The sequence below is a fragment of the Zeus faber genome (genome assembly GCF_960531495.2).
Source record: "Zeus faber genome assembly, chromosome: 7".
NCBI lineage: Eukaryota > Metazoa > Chordata > Actinopteri > Zeiformes > Zeidae > Zeus > Zeus faber.
The window spans coordinates 11,168,276-11,183,187 of NC_137203.1; the positions used below are offsets into that span (position 1 = coordinate 11,168,276).

Sequence of the window (14,912 nt, forward strand, 5' to 3'; positions counted from 1 at the left end):
TATGAGCAGAATTTCTTTATTGCATCTCTTCAAACACAAGCTGAACAGAAAGGCAGAGCAAAATCGTCTTAAAGTTCTTGAGGGTCGGAACAATCCGGTCCATACAAACAGAGAGACAACAGGAGGCTTTGTCACTGGTCTCCACACTGCAGAAGGAACTTTTTTTTTTTTTTTTTTTTTTTTTTTTAAAGAAAGAATCACTCATTGTAAATGGGAGCAGGGAGGTGATACTGTGTCTAGAAATAGAGGAGAAGAAAAAAGGTCTGTTATAGACAGCACATTCTCAAGCTCTACTGAGAGCAAAAAATATATATACAGAGTGTGATGGCTGTTAGGAAATATTATCGATAATACATAAGTGTTTGTATTTTACAAGTGTAAATCAATGCAGGCGGAAAGAAACCTATAAGGACAACTTTAAAACTATTTCTTTAACCTAAGTCTTATTTTTCAATCATTGAGAATCAACCCGACTGACTGGCATCAGAATATTTTGAATTTATCCCCATTTTGACTCGCAAAGATCAAACAAGGTTATGGTTAATAAAAAATAAAGGAAAACTCCTGTATTTTTTATTATAAGTTTGAGAATTAGTTAGAAAATGAATGGAAGAGAAAATGCCAGAAGCCGAGCTTTGACTGATTAGGCCTAAACTTAAAAAAAAAAAAAAAAAAAAAGTCAGACAAACGCACATCCCAGTGGGCCCCTAAGAGCATCCCAAAACACAGGGTAAATATTCATAGTCATATATTACTTTATCCTAATCATTGTCACATGTACGCGGGTGTTCAAAGAACGGTCATTTATTTTGTATTAAGAATCCCAAAGTAGATGCGGTGTAGCAACACTGTGCACCTTTCGGAAATAAAATGTTGAACCTGCAGTTTGGTCAAATGTATGTTTCTGTGATTTGGAAATTCCCAAAACATGGGAAGCAATGGGGGGGGAAAACAAGCAAACAAAAAAAAAAAAAAAAGAAAATCTCTGAAACAACAAAGCTGGAATGGAATGATCCAGATCTGGATCCCGGAAGCCGGCGGAAGGGAGACGGACGCCGCGGCGCGTTCAGTCCGAGTCCTCGTCGTCCAGGTATTCCTCTGCGTTGCTGTGTGCGTGTGTGAGGTCTGAAACGAGGAAACATCAGTCGTTCAGAGAGAAAGACAGGACGGGGAGACTGGCACGGATGTTTTCGCAAAGGTAAAGACAATTTGTTGAATTTGTACCTTTTCACAGCCTTAACAAGTGGTATTTATCGCCAACACTATTGTTAATGCTGTCAATCATTTAACAACTGAAGGAGGGAATTTAAAGGAGGGAATAATATTCCATCCCTCCGTTTTAACGACAGTTCTGTCATTTTCCCGTGGACCAGGTTCGGGGTGTGTACGGGACTTCCACTGAATGTTGGTACAATGCCCCCAGTCCTCCTCTTATGTTAAATCTTGTTTTGGCGTGGCAAGGTTGCCCCCTGCTGGCAGAGCAGACTCACTGCTTCCCTGTTTCCTCTTGAGGAGTGAGGAGCACTGGGCGTTGGTGGCCATCTCCAGAGCCAGCTTCTTCTCGTTGTTCCTGATGTCCGTCTGCGCGTCTGGAAGGCACACAGACCATCACTAACACCTGTACGACACTATTATCTTTTCCACCCTCAAACGTCCAAAATGAGACGCGATAGAACTTTAACAATTCTGAGGGGCAAAATGTTCAAGGTCCAGACTGGAGTCAAATTGAGTTCTGGCCCCGTTCACTCGTCACACATATTTTACATTACCGCTGAACATTTTCCCGTTCACATTTTTAACATTGTTTCTATTCTCTGGTTTTCGAAAGTTTTAACGATATGGTGAAACGATCTCCTGGCCCCTCTGACAATTACGGAAATGCGCATCTCTGTCAAAATAAGTTGACTTTGTCATTTGTTCATTCCATTTGAAGAAAAAAAAAAGCAGAAGCACCACTGCTTTAACAAACACAAAATACAGTGAAAACAAGTCACTTTAGCATGACAGAATAATTGCCAACGGGACCCGGAGACAATTTGAGGGTGGGTTTGACACCAAACTCACTTTTGTTCAGCAGCATCTCCACAATGTCAGAGTAGCCCTTCCACGCAGCAGCGTGCAGGGGCGTGTCCCCAAGTTTGTTCTGAAACGCACAGGAAGAGTCTGTCAAACGTGGCGCTCATCGTTATAAACCACAACTTCCTCATTCCGAGGGCCAGGTCACTGCAGCGTAAACGCATAGGGAGTGAGACAGGGACACAGACCACAGTGGCTTAAAGTCACCCGAGGGTCCCAAATGAGGTAATCGTAGTTATTTATTGATAATTTCGTCTTGCTGACCTGCTGGTTGAGCTCCACGTTGGGATGTCCGAGCAGCAGCTCCACCACATCTGGAACAGACACACGCTCAGGGAGGTCAACTCCCGGTTTTAATGCAGCGCTATTAAGACATCGGCCCCTAAAATACACGGGATCGCCTTGAGAAAGGAAACGTCACTGCTGTCCAGCGCTCGGACTGTTTTTGTTGCCCATTAAATGGTTTGTGTCATTTATTTCTCAGTAATGTCTCTGACTCGCTGTCCTGACATCTTCTCCTTATCAGCCCAGTTTCTCCAATAAAGTAACTAGCACAGTGCCTAGCGTGTGGGATAATATCAAGTGGGTATTCTCTAGGTCAAGACCCTGAAAGCTTTGTAAGTGTGTACACTGTATCATATGCCAAAGCTGCCAACAGTTGTGCAAAACGTCCAGACTGATAGATGTCTCACAACGCTAAATGCTGGACTTGAAGTAAAAAACAACAAAAAAAAGTGTGTGTGTGTGTGTGTGTGTGCGTTCAAAAACAGGAAAAAAAAAATCCAAAATCAAGTGTTATTATCCAGTTTGTAATGGATAGTTTTGATAATTTACAATGATATAAAAAAAAAAAAAAAAGTTAAATAAATCATCCTTATAAATCCTTCACCTGGTGCGCTGTGGGCCCAGAAACGATTTGTACTTTAACGTCATCATCTACTCTGTGAGGTAAGTGCCGGAGGTAAGTTAAGGTGAGTTTCATTTAGGAGGATTTAAATGTACATTTAATACAACACAGACAATTAATACTATTATATTATTATAGAACACAAGAGCGCGATTGTGGCGCCGCCCCTTGCGGCCGCCTGCGCGAGCGCCTCGTGTCGGCCACGCACATTTTAGTATTTTTTGTATTTTAAGAGCTTATTGTGCGTAATCACCAGGTGTCATGACATTTCGCTGCATATATGCATGACCGTATGTATATGTACATGACATAATGTCTTGAATCTTGAGTATCTTTATGACCTCAGATTCCACTTCCATTTTCAATACCTGCCGTCGTTCCAGTTGTTTATCGACACCCTGATCCGCGGTCACAATCAACAGCCTTAGTAGAGTAACCTTTACCTCACCCTCACGAGAGCATACTGTGTGGTCGTCTGTTTCATGATCACTTTTTAAAACAAATTAAAAGACCTGGAGCATAATTCCACGTCCATTTGACAAATTCTTTAATACGTCCACGCAATCTATTCATGCCCTGCGCTCTTTCTAAAAATAAAAAAAACCCTATGTATTCATATAAATGTGTTCCTTATTCTTTTTAAGTGAACCTTCAGTTTTGATCTAATTCCCTTAATTCAAACCATCTCAGCAGTAAATTCAATCTTGAGTTGTGATGTGGTGCCGGTTACTGTGTGGAGAGGCTTCCAGCTGGTCAGCGTCGATAGGAGGGAAAGTTAGCGTGACGGCTTTTCCATTCCGGTGAATTAGGCTCCATGTTGGTATAAACACAGCCCTATTGCTGTTCCCTCATTTGATAAAGTTTCCCCACACATTGTAAAGCACCCAAACCACACCGGCAAAACACAGAGGGAGCTCCATAACAACCCAAAGCGGGGGTCCTCAACTGGTGGATGCTGATAACAAACTGGGTCGTAGGTCCATTTGGAGTGGACCGCAGGTGTTCACATCCACTTCTGAAAATATCTATTCATATGGATTCGGAGGTGTAGCACATTTCCGATGCTGCGCTTTTATTTCGAAACACTTCCGACTTGAAACTTATCAGATTTTAACTTTCCACCCACAGAACCTGTGGATTCTGAGCCAAGACCGGGTGAGAGCCACTGATCTAAACCATTTAATCGTAGTTTTGAGTCAAAATATTTGACTCTTGAGGCCAGTTTTTTACCTTTATGTCCTCCGTGGCAACTCCAGTAGAGAGCTGTGTTTCCAGCCTTGTCCAGTCCATTGATCCCCACCTTGTTTTCCAGACACTCCCTTAGCCAGCACAGATTACCTGACAAATACAGAGACACGCACAGTGAATCAATGAAGCAAACGACAAAACAGGATATTTAAAAAAAAAAAAAAAAAAGAAAAACAGAAATATACACTTGTAGGTCTCACCTCGTTTAGCCGCCTCGTGCATTGGGTTATCAATGGATTCAGCCTTTTCAGCAACTGCAGAGATGAAAGAGAGTGTTTTACACCACCTTTGATAAAAGAGTGCAACACAACATGTTCTTGCCTCTCGCACGTTGGCCTCATGCGGTGATGCTTTGTAAGGGTTTTCCACTCACCGTAGTTACTTGGGATTAGTCCAGTACGCCCTCTGCAAGTCCCCTTCCACCAATTACTGTCGCTCTGTGGATCATAGACGGGAGGTCAGACGCAGGGTGGAGCAAATAAATGAACAATGGTTGGTAAAATCTCAAGTATGTCAGAGAATATCGGATCTATTCGAAGAGGAAGGAAGACGGCCGTCTGACTTACTGTGTCGGAGATGTACAAGACGTCTCCTTCTTCAAAGTACAGCTCATCGGGCTGGGAGAGAAAAGAGAAAGGAAACATCAAGGGAACGGTACAGGTGGATGTGGGATGGTGATGGTGATGGCTGCTGAAATATATATTGTCTATAAATCCTATTAAAACGATCTCAAAAAGGTGAAATATTCAAGCAGAGGTTATCAGCCCTTGAATGTGCATCATTAAATTTGTTTATTAATGTATAATCAATAACATTAAACACAGCTGGGTCAATGGATAAATCAAAATAAGAACGTGCATTGTCAGAAAATACAACAGATTCTAAAAAGAAGGACTACCAACCGTTCTGGGGTCAAAGGTGAACATGGCTCTGAACACCTTGACCTGGCCTGGAAAGGAGAAGATATTAATTGAGCTTCAATGTTAAATTCATCATCGCCGTTTTGGCAAAAAGTAGTCGTTGCATCAACGCTGATAGAATATTTTTTTTTTTTGAATGCGCACACAAACAACCTTGGATTGGACTTTAGAGCATCAGTTAAACGTAACCTCTTTAGTACTACTTTGCAGGTTTGGATGCAGATTTAGGAACAGACATAATTGAGACACCTCATTGAGAACATATTTGGTGTTAATTGATAATCTCTTGAGGCTAGAGAGCTCAGTTGTAATGTCTGAACAAAGCCACGGATCAGTCCAGTCAGTGTGTAGCTGTGTGCAACCACATATTGAGGAATTATACACCGATCAGCCACAACTTTAAAACCACCACTAATAACCACTAATATTGTGTGGCTCCTCCTCCTGCCGCCAAAACAGCTCTGACCCGTGGAGGCGTGGACTCCACAAGACCTCTGAAGGTGTCCTGTGGTGTCTGTCACCAAGACGTTAGCAGCAGATCCTTTAAGGTTTCAACTTTGAAAGACTTACTTTCAAAGTCGTCAGATCGCTCTACCGTTCACACTACACAACTTTCTGTCTGGTGATTGGGAATCTTGCAGTTTTGTGGTTTCACGCTACATGGCTGCTCGGTGACAGGGGGTCACACATTACAAGATCTTTCACTGGGAGGAATCTCTGACGGGGTCTGCAAACTAGGTTTTGTCGCGAAAACACACACGAAAATTGACACCGGAAATGACGCGATACCATGCATGCGATTCTTGATCACAAACGAATAAAAGCGGAATATAAATACGAATTATACTAAAAACCTAGAGAATAAAAGTAAAATAGGTATGTTGTGTGTTTCCGGCTGCTTCTCCGTGCACTGCCGTCTCCCCATCTCTCCTTCTAGACTCCTCCCCTCCCACCCCACGTCTGCTCTCAATGGCTGTAGCTTGTTGCGTCACTCCAAGTCGATCCCGACACCACCAGATATTAAACCTGATTGACATCTCGCCGGCGTTGGCGAGCACTCCGATCACACTGTGAGCAGTTCATACCACAGGCCCGTCGCTCACGGGAGCGCCCTATGATTTTCCTCCGATCTGGGGCTTTGCTCAACGATCTCCAAAAACCTGTCGGGGAGCATAAAAATCAGGCCAGAATCACTTAGTCTGAACCCGGCATAGGTTGCGAGGTGGGGCCTCCATGGATCTGGCATGTTGTTCCAGCACATCCCACAGATGCTCCATCTGATCGGAACCTAACCCCAACCATCCACACAATGTAGAAGAAAACGTGATTCATCGGACCAGGTCACCTTCCATTGCTCCATGGTGCAGTTCTGATGCTCACTTGCCCATTGTAGGGGTTCTCAGTGGTGGACAGGGGTCAGCATGGGCACTCTGACCGGTCTGCGGCTACGCAGCCCCATACGCAGCAAGCTGTGATGAACTGTGTGTTCTGACACCTTTCTATCATAGCAGCATTAACCTTTTCACCAATTTGTGCTACAGTATCTCTTCTGTGGGATTGGACCGGACGGGTTAGACTTTGCTCCCTACCTGCATCACTGAGCCCATGGGCCCCCATGACCCGGTCACTGGTTCACCGGTTGTCCTTCCTTGGCCCACTTTTGGTAGGTACTAACCACTGCATACCGGAACACCCCACAAGACCTGTCGTTTTGGAGAAGCTCTGACACAGTAGTCTAGCCATCATAATTTGGACCTTGTCAAAGTCTCTCAGAGCCTTATGCTTGCCCATTTTTCCTGCTTTTCCTGTTATTAACTTCACCTGTCAGTGGTTTAAATGTTGTGGGTGATCGGTGTATACTACACCAGGATGATGTATTCCATTTCATATTTAAATTAAGCTTTTACTCGTACATAGCACCGTCTGAAGTTGCATCCGATTTCTCAATAATTACGGTGCATACGCCTTTAAAGTTTACTCTTAAATTCCAGGACCCACACACCCACACACACACACACACACACACACACACACACACACACACACACACACACACACACACACACACACACACACACACACACACACACACACACACACACACACACACACACACACACACACACACACACGAACAGCCATTGTCCTCATTCATGCGCCCTGAAGAAGATCCCCTCAGGCATGCCGTTGTGTTCCGTCTGGCTCTAGCTCTGTGATTGGAATGCCACCAGAGTGGTTGTTGACAGCAGAGGACAGACAGGGGGGGAAAAAAAAAGAGTTTGATTTTGTAGATTTGTGTTGCCATATTAGCCAAACTGACAAAAGAGTGCTCAAACTGGGTTCATTCTGGCATTACAAAATGAAATTCAAGGACTTTCAAGTACCATTTGCTTATTTTCAAGGACTTCATGCAAAACAAATATACTCAATCCATTTTCAATGGGTGCAAGAGCGAGAGCGCGCAAGAGAGATTTATATCTATTATTAATCTCATTGTCATCTCGTATAAACAGCTCTCCTCCAGACCCTACAGTATCTTGCAATGCATTTAAGGGTTCTCGCCCAGACGCAGCACAGAGCACACCAACCAGCAGAATAAGAGGCTCCGTTCCTGAAGTGTCGGCCATGGGACAAGCTCAGCTCTGTTCCACACAGACAGCGACTCTACTCTGCAGGCCCAGTCACGTCGTTCAGAACACACAGAGGCCTGTGCCGACTAGTCCACATTACACCCTGCTCCTCTAACACTTCGGTTCCGAAGCTTCCTGTTCTGGCATTTTACCTCAACGAACCTAGTGTGTACCTCCATGGAAATATGTCCTTATTTTGGGCATGTTTATTGATTTTTATTTTTTTACACATTACTTGGCTCCAGTGTTGCACCATCCCTCGCATTGGCATATTTTTTTGTCCTCAAAATATGTTAAATTCGGTAAATTAGAAAATGATGAACCCATGGGTTCATGGGTTTTTGGTTAGATGCCGGAAGATATAAGGTCTGTGGTCAACACAAGCTTTCGAAATTTTCAGGTTTTATTCCACGACATAAAATAGGTCAGTAAATACCTGACTTGTGAATTTTGAGGCTTTTACTCGTCTTAATAGGCGGTTGCTAACAAGTGGCTAAATGAGGCTCCAGAGGCTGTCGGGGGCATGAAACATCACCAGGGCAAACATGGAAAGTCGTCTACTCACTCGTCCGCCGTCACAGCCTCTGGTTGTGTTAACACTTGCGTTCTTGCAGACGATTCTAAGTCAAACTTTCCAGTTTTTGTAGAAGAGGTAAGCGAATGAAATCAAATGACAAGTTGGAAGCTGAGTGGTGGTGATGTTAAGGTCATGCGACCATGGTGTAGCTCCTTTTTAGCCTGACGTTTGCTTTTTACTTCTGGCGATTGTATTTATGCTTCAAAAATTAGGTTGTTTGTGAAAATGATCTTACTTAACAAAACGTGTCAGTATCAAACTTTTTTTGGCACAGAGCTTATTTTCTGCAATAATCCAAAATCCAATGGACAAATTCCACTGGCTTTTTGTTGAGGGAACCAGGGCGATGCTGGCTTCCAGGTTGGCCTCCGAAAATACGTCAACCCTGCATCACTGCGAACTGAAAAATTTAAGGTTAATGTTGTAAATAAAACTACAATTTACGATGACATGTAACCAAATGAATTGTCTGTAATGGAATACACACTTCTGTTATAATGGCAACAAATCAAACAAATGGCTTTGACTATGACATAACATATATTGGATACTACCATTCATTTGGAATTTGGCTTAATATCTTAATACAAATGTATGTGACCACTTTGCCAAACGTATGTTTTTCCACTTTAACTCTTGCCTGCCTCCTTCTTTTCAAGCGTATTAATTTCCAGTGAGTTGGGATAATGAAAGGTCTGCAATTCAAAGCCAGGTATTGAATGTCTGGGGAACAGTGTGTCCCAACAATGTCCGTCGCTGTACACACTTAATCTAACAAGTTATTAAGTTATTAAGTTAACATTGGCAAACTGACCTATAAACAAAAAGGACACCGAAGAGGGCGAAGAGAGCGTCGTGCCGGCGAAGCCGCTGTATCTGTGCGCGCCGCCCTCTTGGGGAAGTTCTTCAATCGGGTGCGGGCGTGCGCATAGAACGTAATGTAATGCCCGCTGCAGGCTCCGTGGAGCGTTCACACACAAATAGGCTCCGGACACAGGACACACGGGGCTTTTTTTTGTTAAGTTCAACCAGGAAAAAGCAAATATATCTAAAATACTGATGCAAATGAAAAGGAATTTCCTAAATCGATGGTTGTTAACCTTAACAAACAATCGTAGATTAATTTATAACATAAAAGCTAACGTCTTGGTGTCCTCACGCGCCATGAGGGAGGCCTACACCAGGACCTACGCAACGTCGTCCACCTACGAGATATTGTGACTTGGCGCGAGGAGCGCTTCTCCTCATTTCATTTCAAAATGGAGAGGTTCGAGGCAAGACTCGCTGATCTGGTTCGTGCTTACAGTAATATTTCCGACCTGTCTTTGCGTGAGTAAAATATTTTAACTTTTTGCCGTCCTCCGCGACGGAGTGAGCCGGATGTTACGTAGCGGATCAAGTCTGGTGCAGATATGGACGAGAGGCTAATGCAATTATGAAACATTACTAAAGTTCTTATATATAATAACAGACACTAAATAATTAAGTTTCATATATTTTGTTGAAGTCATCACCATAGCAACATATCGCTTGTTTCGTTTTGCGGTCGTACCTCTCCCTCTCCGTCTCCCGTGCCGTTCAGAAAGTGCCGTTATCCCGTTCCCGTCTACCGTGTTCCAACTGAACGCAGCATTAGCTGTTGAGCAACAATAAAAATATAGTTTCCTCCTCGGCATCGAGAAGCTGCCGTTTTTACGCACAGCCATGTTTGTTGTTTGTTGTTCTTCGGGTAGCTTTAAACTACGGCTACTACTACTACTACAACTTCCTGCTCCTACTTCCCATTTATTTTGCCTGTCTGTTCTTAATGTAAACACAAACAAATTAAGCAATGTTTGGACAGCCTTTTCATTCTACCTTTTCTCAGAAATTAGCGTGAATGACACTGCCTTCCGTATTATCTCAATTTGTTGGACATTGAAAATCCAATTATTTTGGTACAACTGCACATTATGAGCCTGATGATGACAAATAAGTTAACTATTTTTCTTCCAACCCTGCGCCAACATGCTAGGGCGGCAATTCTTCAGGACTTTCTAGTTAAGCGATCCAAAACAACTTCACTGACATCACCGACTTCATTGTGACTGACTATGTTCCAAGTAAAACATTGAGAAGTGCAGCTTAAAATGAAGCGAGTGACTTTTAATGATAAGACAGCAAAATGAGTATGACTTCTGGTTTCAGTATGACGTTCCACCATGACAAAACAGCACGTCACCCATCACATGACACCAGTCACTCACTACAATGTTGTCATATGGATGTTAATTAAAATCCATGATTAATAATAAAGGATCACGTGTATCTTGATATTAACATAGACACACAGAGAGCAATTGGAGGAAAACATATGCAGACGTGTCCTCGTCATTGAGTTTAGTTCCCAAAAGCCGGAAGAGGAACAGTATGCAACATGCATGGGAGGTTGAGTGCATCATCTCTGCTTCCTGGAGCACAGATCCATCAGCAGTTTAACCTCTGGCCTCCTCCGGTCTGCGCTGGCTGGTTCATACCCTCATCTCCAGGAAGCAGCGATGATACCCCATCACCAGTTTAACCTCTGTCCTGCACATTCTCCACATGCGCAGGGTGACTCGGGAAGTCAACCCTACCTGTTCTTAAAACTGAACTCCGCTTTCGTTATGAAAGGTTAGGCTGCTTTTCAGATTCGACCCTCGTCACTTAGTAAAATGAGTCACTCGATTTTCAGAAGAGCCTATTGGCTCTGACTTGTGAATGGAATGTACACAAGAATCACTCAATTCTGTGTATCCCAAAAACCTTTTAACTGAATTCTCTCAAAGGTGTTTACTTTTACAGAGAAATGCAGTGTGACGACCAAAAACAATGCCTTGGACTTTAATTTAGTCATAATTAGGGGTCTAGCACCGAAGGGGCCTATTGCTATTGTTAATGAAAAACTGACGTCAGTAGTCTATGGATGTCATGGATCCGCTGCATTCACAGACAACATGAATAAAATATGTATTGGGGGCAGTCCTGACATGCTGTCATCCAAGTTTCATCCAGATCGGTCCATTATTGGGGAATAATTTCATAATCATCGCCGCAATGCGCACGCAATGACAGCAAATGCAAATGCAGCTCGCGCAGGTCACATGATAGCATTGCAGTCTAGTGATTGGTCAACAACTGGGTCCTCACCAAGACGGCGGCATGTGCAGATGAGACTGACTTCAGACGTTTATTGATGTCATGGATCTGACGCACCCACAGACAATGTGGATAACATTCGTATTCGGGGCAGTTCCAACATGGCGTCATTCGAGGTTTCAACCAGATCGGTTCAGTATTGTGGTTGGAGTTTGTGATCAACAATCGCCACCTCACCAAGATGGAGCAACGCACAGCGGGCATGCACAAGTTGACGGGGTACACAGATCAAGTGACACCACTGCAGTCTCATCGGGCTGCCCCCTGAAAGTCGACAAATGGAATCATCGGTCGGAAACCCGTCAATCGACTGAGATTCTTCAAGTCCAGTAGTGTTTTGTTTTGTTTTTCCAGACAGTGTGCATTACAATGACAGGATAAAACAAATAGAAGCTTACAAAGTGCACAGGGATGACATTTCAATGAGGAATTATAAATAAGGGGAATCATACCGGACACGGAGGCGAACATGGATCTCCGTGCGCCCCGATCGCCCCGATCCAAATAAAACAACTAATAACAGCGTGGGGACGGGGCACGACTCATAGACCTGTTAAGATTATTTTCCGCGCATAAGGCGTGGAGGCGGGGTGATCGGGGAGAGAGCCAGGGAGAAAGTGTCCCCATTACAAACGCTTTCGTTCCGTACGCACAAATAAAAACAATATAAAAACGGTCTGGCGCGCCGAACGCAGGCGCCAACATCGCTGGCGCGCACAGCGTCGGTGCCGTCGGGGAGGGAGACAGGTGCGCAAAACACGCCCCGATCGCTCCCTCTCCGCACCCCCCCCCTCGGGGTGGCGCCCCATGCGGCTGCCTATCTCGCCTACAGGAAGAGCCAGCCCTGCCCCCGCGCCGAATAGTCGCATCGAACAGCAGAATCCGATTTGACAAAATTCTGGGTGGGGTACAGCCCTATTCTTTACCATACAAAGTTATCGACTTTGAGGTGTCATATGATTACTTTTTAACTTTATAATGTTTGAAAAAATATATATAGGCGTCTCAGGACAACTGACATGCAGCAGATGTAAGTTTTACAGATAAAAACCCAATAACATCACTGTTGGAATTGATAGACATTCCAGACATATCAATTTATACAAACTTCCTAAATTCTAATTACCATAATAACCATCAGAAATTACATAATACAAGGAACATGTATTTATTGTGTATGTGTTTTAAAATATTTTCATTCTCAATATTTTGTGTTACCTTCCATATGCCTCAAAGTTTGTTACAATTTCAACAAAAACGTGTGGCCCACAACACATAATTCATTTCATTATATATCCTCTACAATGGAAGTTGGGTTAAACCAATTACCTCAATTTATTTCTTTATTTATAGGTTTATAAAAATACACGATCATTGTGAAGGTAGTTTTCTGTTGATTTACAAAGTGCCACAAAATAATTCTGTTCCCCAAAACGAACGATCATCATCATCATCATCATCATCATCAGGATGATGGGAGACCCACCCACAGCCGTGAACACCACCCGGTCACAGAATGACACTGCAACGAGGCCGGAACAAATGAACTCCTGCAGTCACAAAACACACCGGAACAGAGAGCCAAAGCACACCCCTCCATTGAACTTCAACGAGGGGCCGAGCACCCCGGACCCCGCGCGTTGCCGCCTGCGGAGACGTTGCTCAGTTCGCCAGCGGAAGATTCGCTCTCGTCCGCTGCGCGCCGACGGCTCGGTCCTGCGGCACCGCTCCGCCGCGGGGGGAGAACCGGCAGGTGTGCGTACAGCCGCGACGTTTCGGCAAAAAAAACAACAAAAAAAACAACTCACACTTTGATTTCCGTACAAAGTTCGCGACGTGAAACCTGTCAGCCCGGCGCGTCAGAGGTTAGCGCCTCCTCCACCCACCCCCCCCCCCCCAGCAGCTCTGATATGTCCGACTAAGGTGTTCGCTCCGAGCAGACCTGGGGACGTTTTGGCGGAGGTGTAACGCGGTTCTTACCTGGCTTGGCCGGCTTGGGCGGCGGTTTGGACATTGTACGGGTGATAAACTGCCGCTGGACGACGAGCAACTTTTCCACCGCCGATGAGGAAGTTCAACGCCGCTCGCGCACTGGCGGACACGGAAAAGGCTGGAGTGCGCGTGCGCAGAACAGAGCGGCTCCCCCAGGGCGAGGAAGACGCAGATGTTTTATTGTTTAACGATGAACATCTGGATCAATTATTGACACCGTCACCTATTGGATAAAACCTTTACATGTACCGTGTGTACCAGGGTGGACATCGAAATGGTTATAATATTTTATAATATAATATAATATTTACAGTACTGCAAAAGAATGGTGTTTGTTATATTATATTAATGTATATGATATCATATTATATTATATTCTATTATATTGTATTGTATTAAACGATGTTGTATTCTATTATATTATATTATATGATATCATATTATATTTTACTATATTATATTATATTATATCATATTATATTATATTATATTTTTTATATTATGTTGTATTATATTATATTATATTCTGCAGTAATATTAATTGTCAATTTGCAAACGTTCCATGCATCAAAAAATAACTTCATATGAACAGCCACAAGCTTTGCTATTCAATTACTGTGTGGTGTCTGGTAAACGTGAAAACGACAATAAATGGGTGGATGTACAAATGGATGGATGAACGCATGAATGCATGAACGTAGGGACGGATGAAAGGATGATAATGAATGAATAAATAGATGGATGATGGATGGATGAATGAATGGATGGATGGGTGGATGATGGACGAATGAATGGGTGGGTGGATGATGGATGAGTACATGGATGGATGAGCGGATAAATGAATGCATCGATGGATGACGAATAAATGGATGAATAGATGGATGTATGAATGAATGAATAGACGGACGGGTGAATGGATGATGAATGAATGGATGATGAATGAATGGATGGACGGATGGATGGATGAATGGATGATGAATGAATGGATGGATGGATGGATGATGAATGAATGGATGGATGGACGGACAGACGGACGGATGGACGGACGGATGGATGGACGGATGGATGGACGGATGGATGGGTGGACGGATGGATGGACGGACGGATGGATGGATGGATGGATGGACGGATGGATGGACGGACGGACGGACGGATGATGGGTGGATGGATGATGGATGGATGGATGGATGGATGGATGGACGGATGGATGATGGATGGATGGGTGGATGGATGTATGGGCGGATGGATGATGGATGGATGATGGATGTATGGACGGATGGATGTATGGACGGATGGATGATGGATGGATGTACGGATAGATGGATGAATGGATGAATGGATGATGAATGAATGGATGGATGGATGGATGGATGGATGGATGGATG

The 14,912-nt window shown here is 43.8% G+C and overlaps 1 protein-coding gene across 1 annotated transcript; it reads right to left on the minus strand.

Moving 5' to 3' along the window:
• ostf1 (osteoclast stimulating factor 1) lies at positions 1-13,644 on the minus strand. The gene is made up of 10 exons (XM_080004592.1): positions 13,516-13,644; positions 5,134-5,180; positions 4,798-4,848; positions 4,605-4,668; positions 4,432-4,485; positions 4,214-4,321; positions 2,341-2,390; positions 2,065-2,143; positions 1,491-1,589; positions 1-1,125 (listed from the first exon to the last, which is right to left on the minus strand). Exons 1-10 carry the CDS (start codon positions 13,547-13,549, stop codon positions 1,067-1,069), a joined length of 645 nt encoding a protein of 214 aa, XP_079860718.1. The 5' UTR covers positions 13,550-13,644; the 3' UTR covers positions 1-1,066.
• Between the last annotated feature and the right edge of the window lie 1,268 nt (positions 13,645-14,912).

Excerpts from the sequence above, each read along its gene's own strand:
- ostf1 (XM_080004592.1), bottom strand. The coding sequence starts at position 13,549 with ATGTCCAAACCGCCGCCCAAGCCGGCCAAGCCAG. Across the intron at positions 4,322-4,431 it reads GCACGAGGCGGCTAAACGAG|GTAATCTGTGCTGGCTAAGG; the intron begins GTGAGACCTACA and ends TGTATTTGTCAG. Across the intron at positions 1,126-1,490 it reads CAAGAGGAAACAGGGAAGCA|ACCTCACACACGCACACAGC; the intron begins GTGAGTCTGCTC and ends TCCTCGTTTCAG.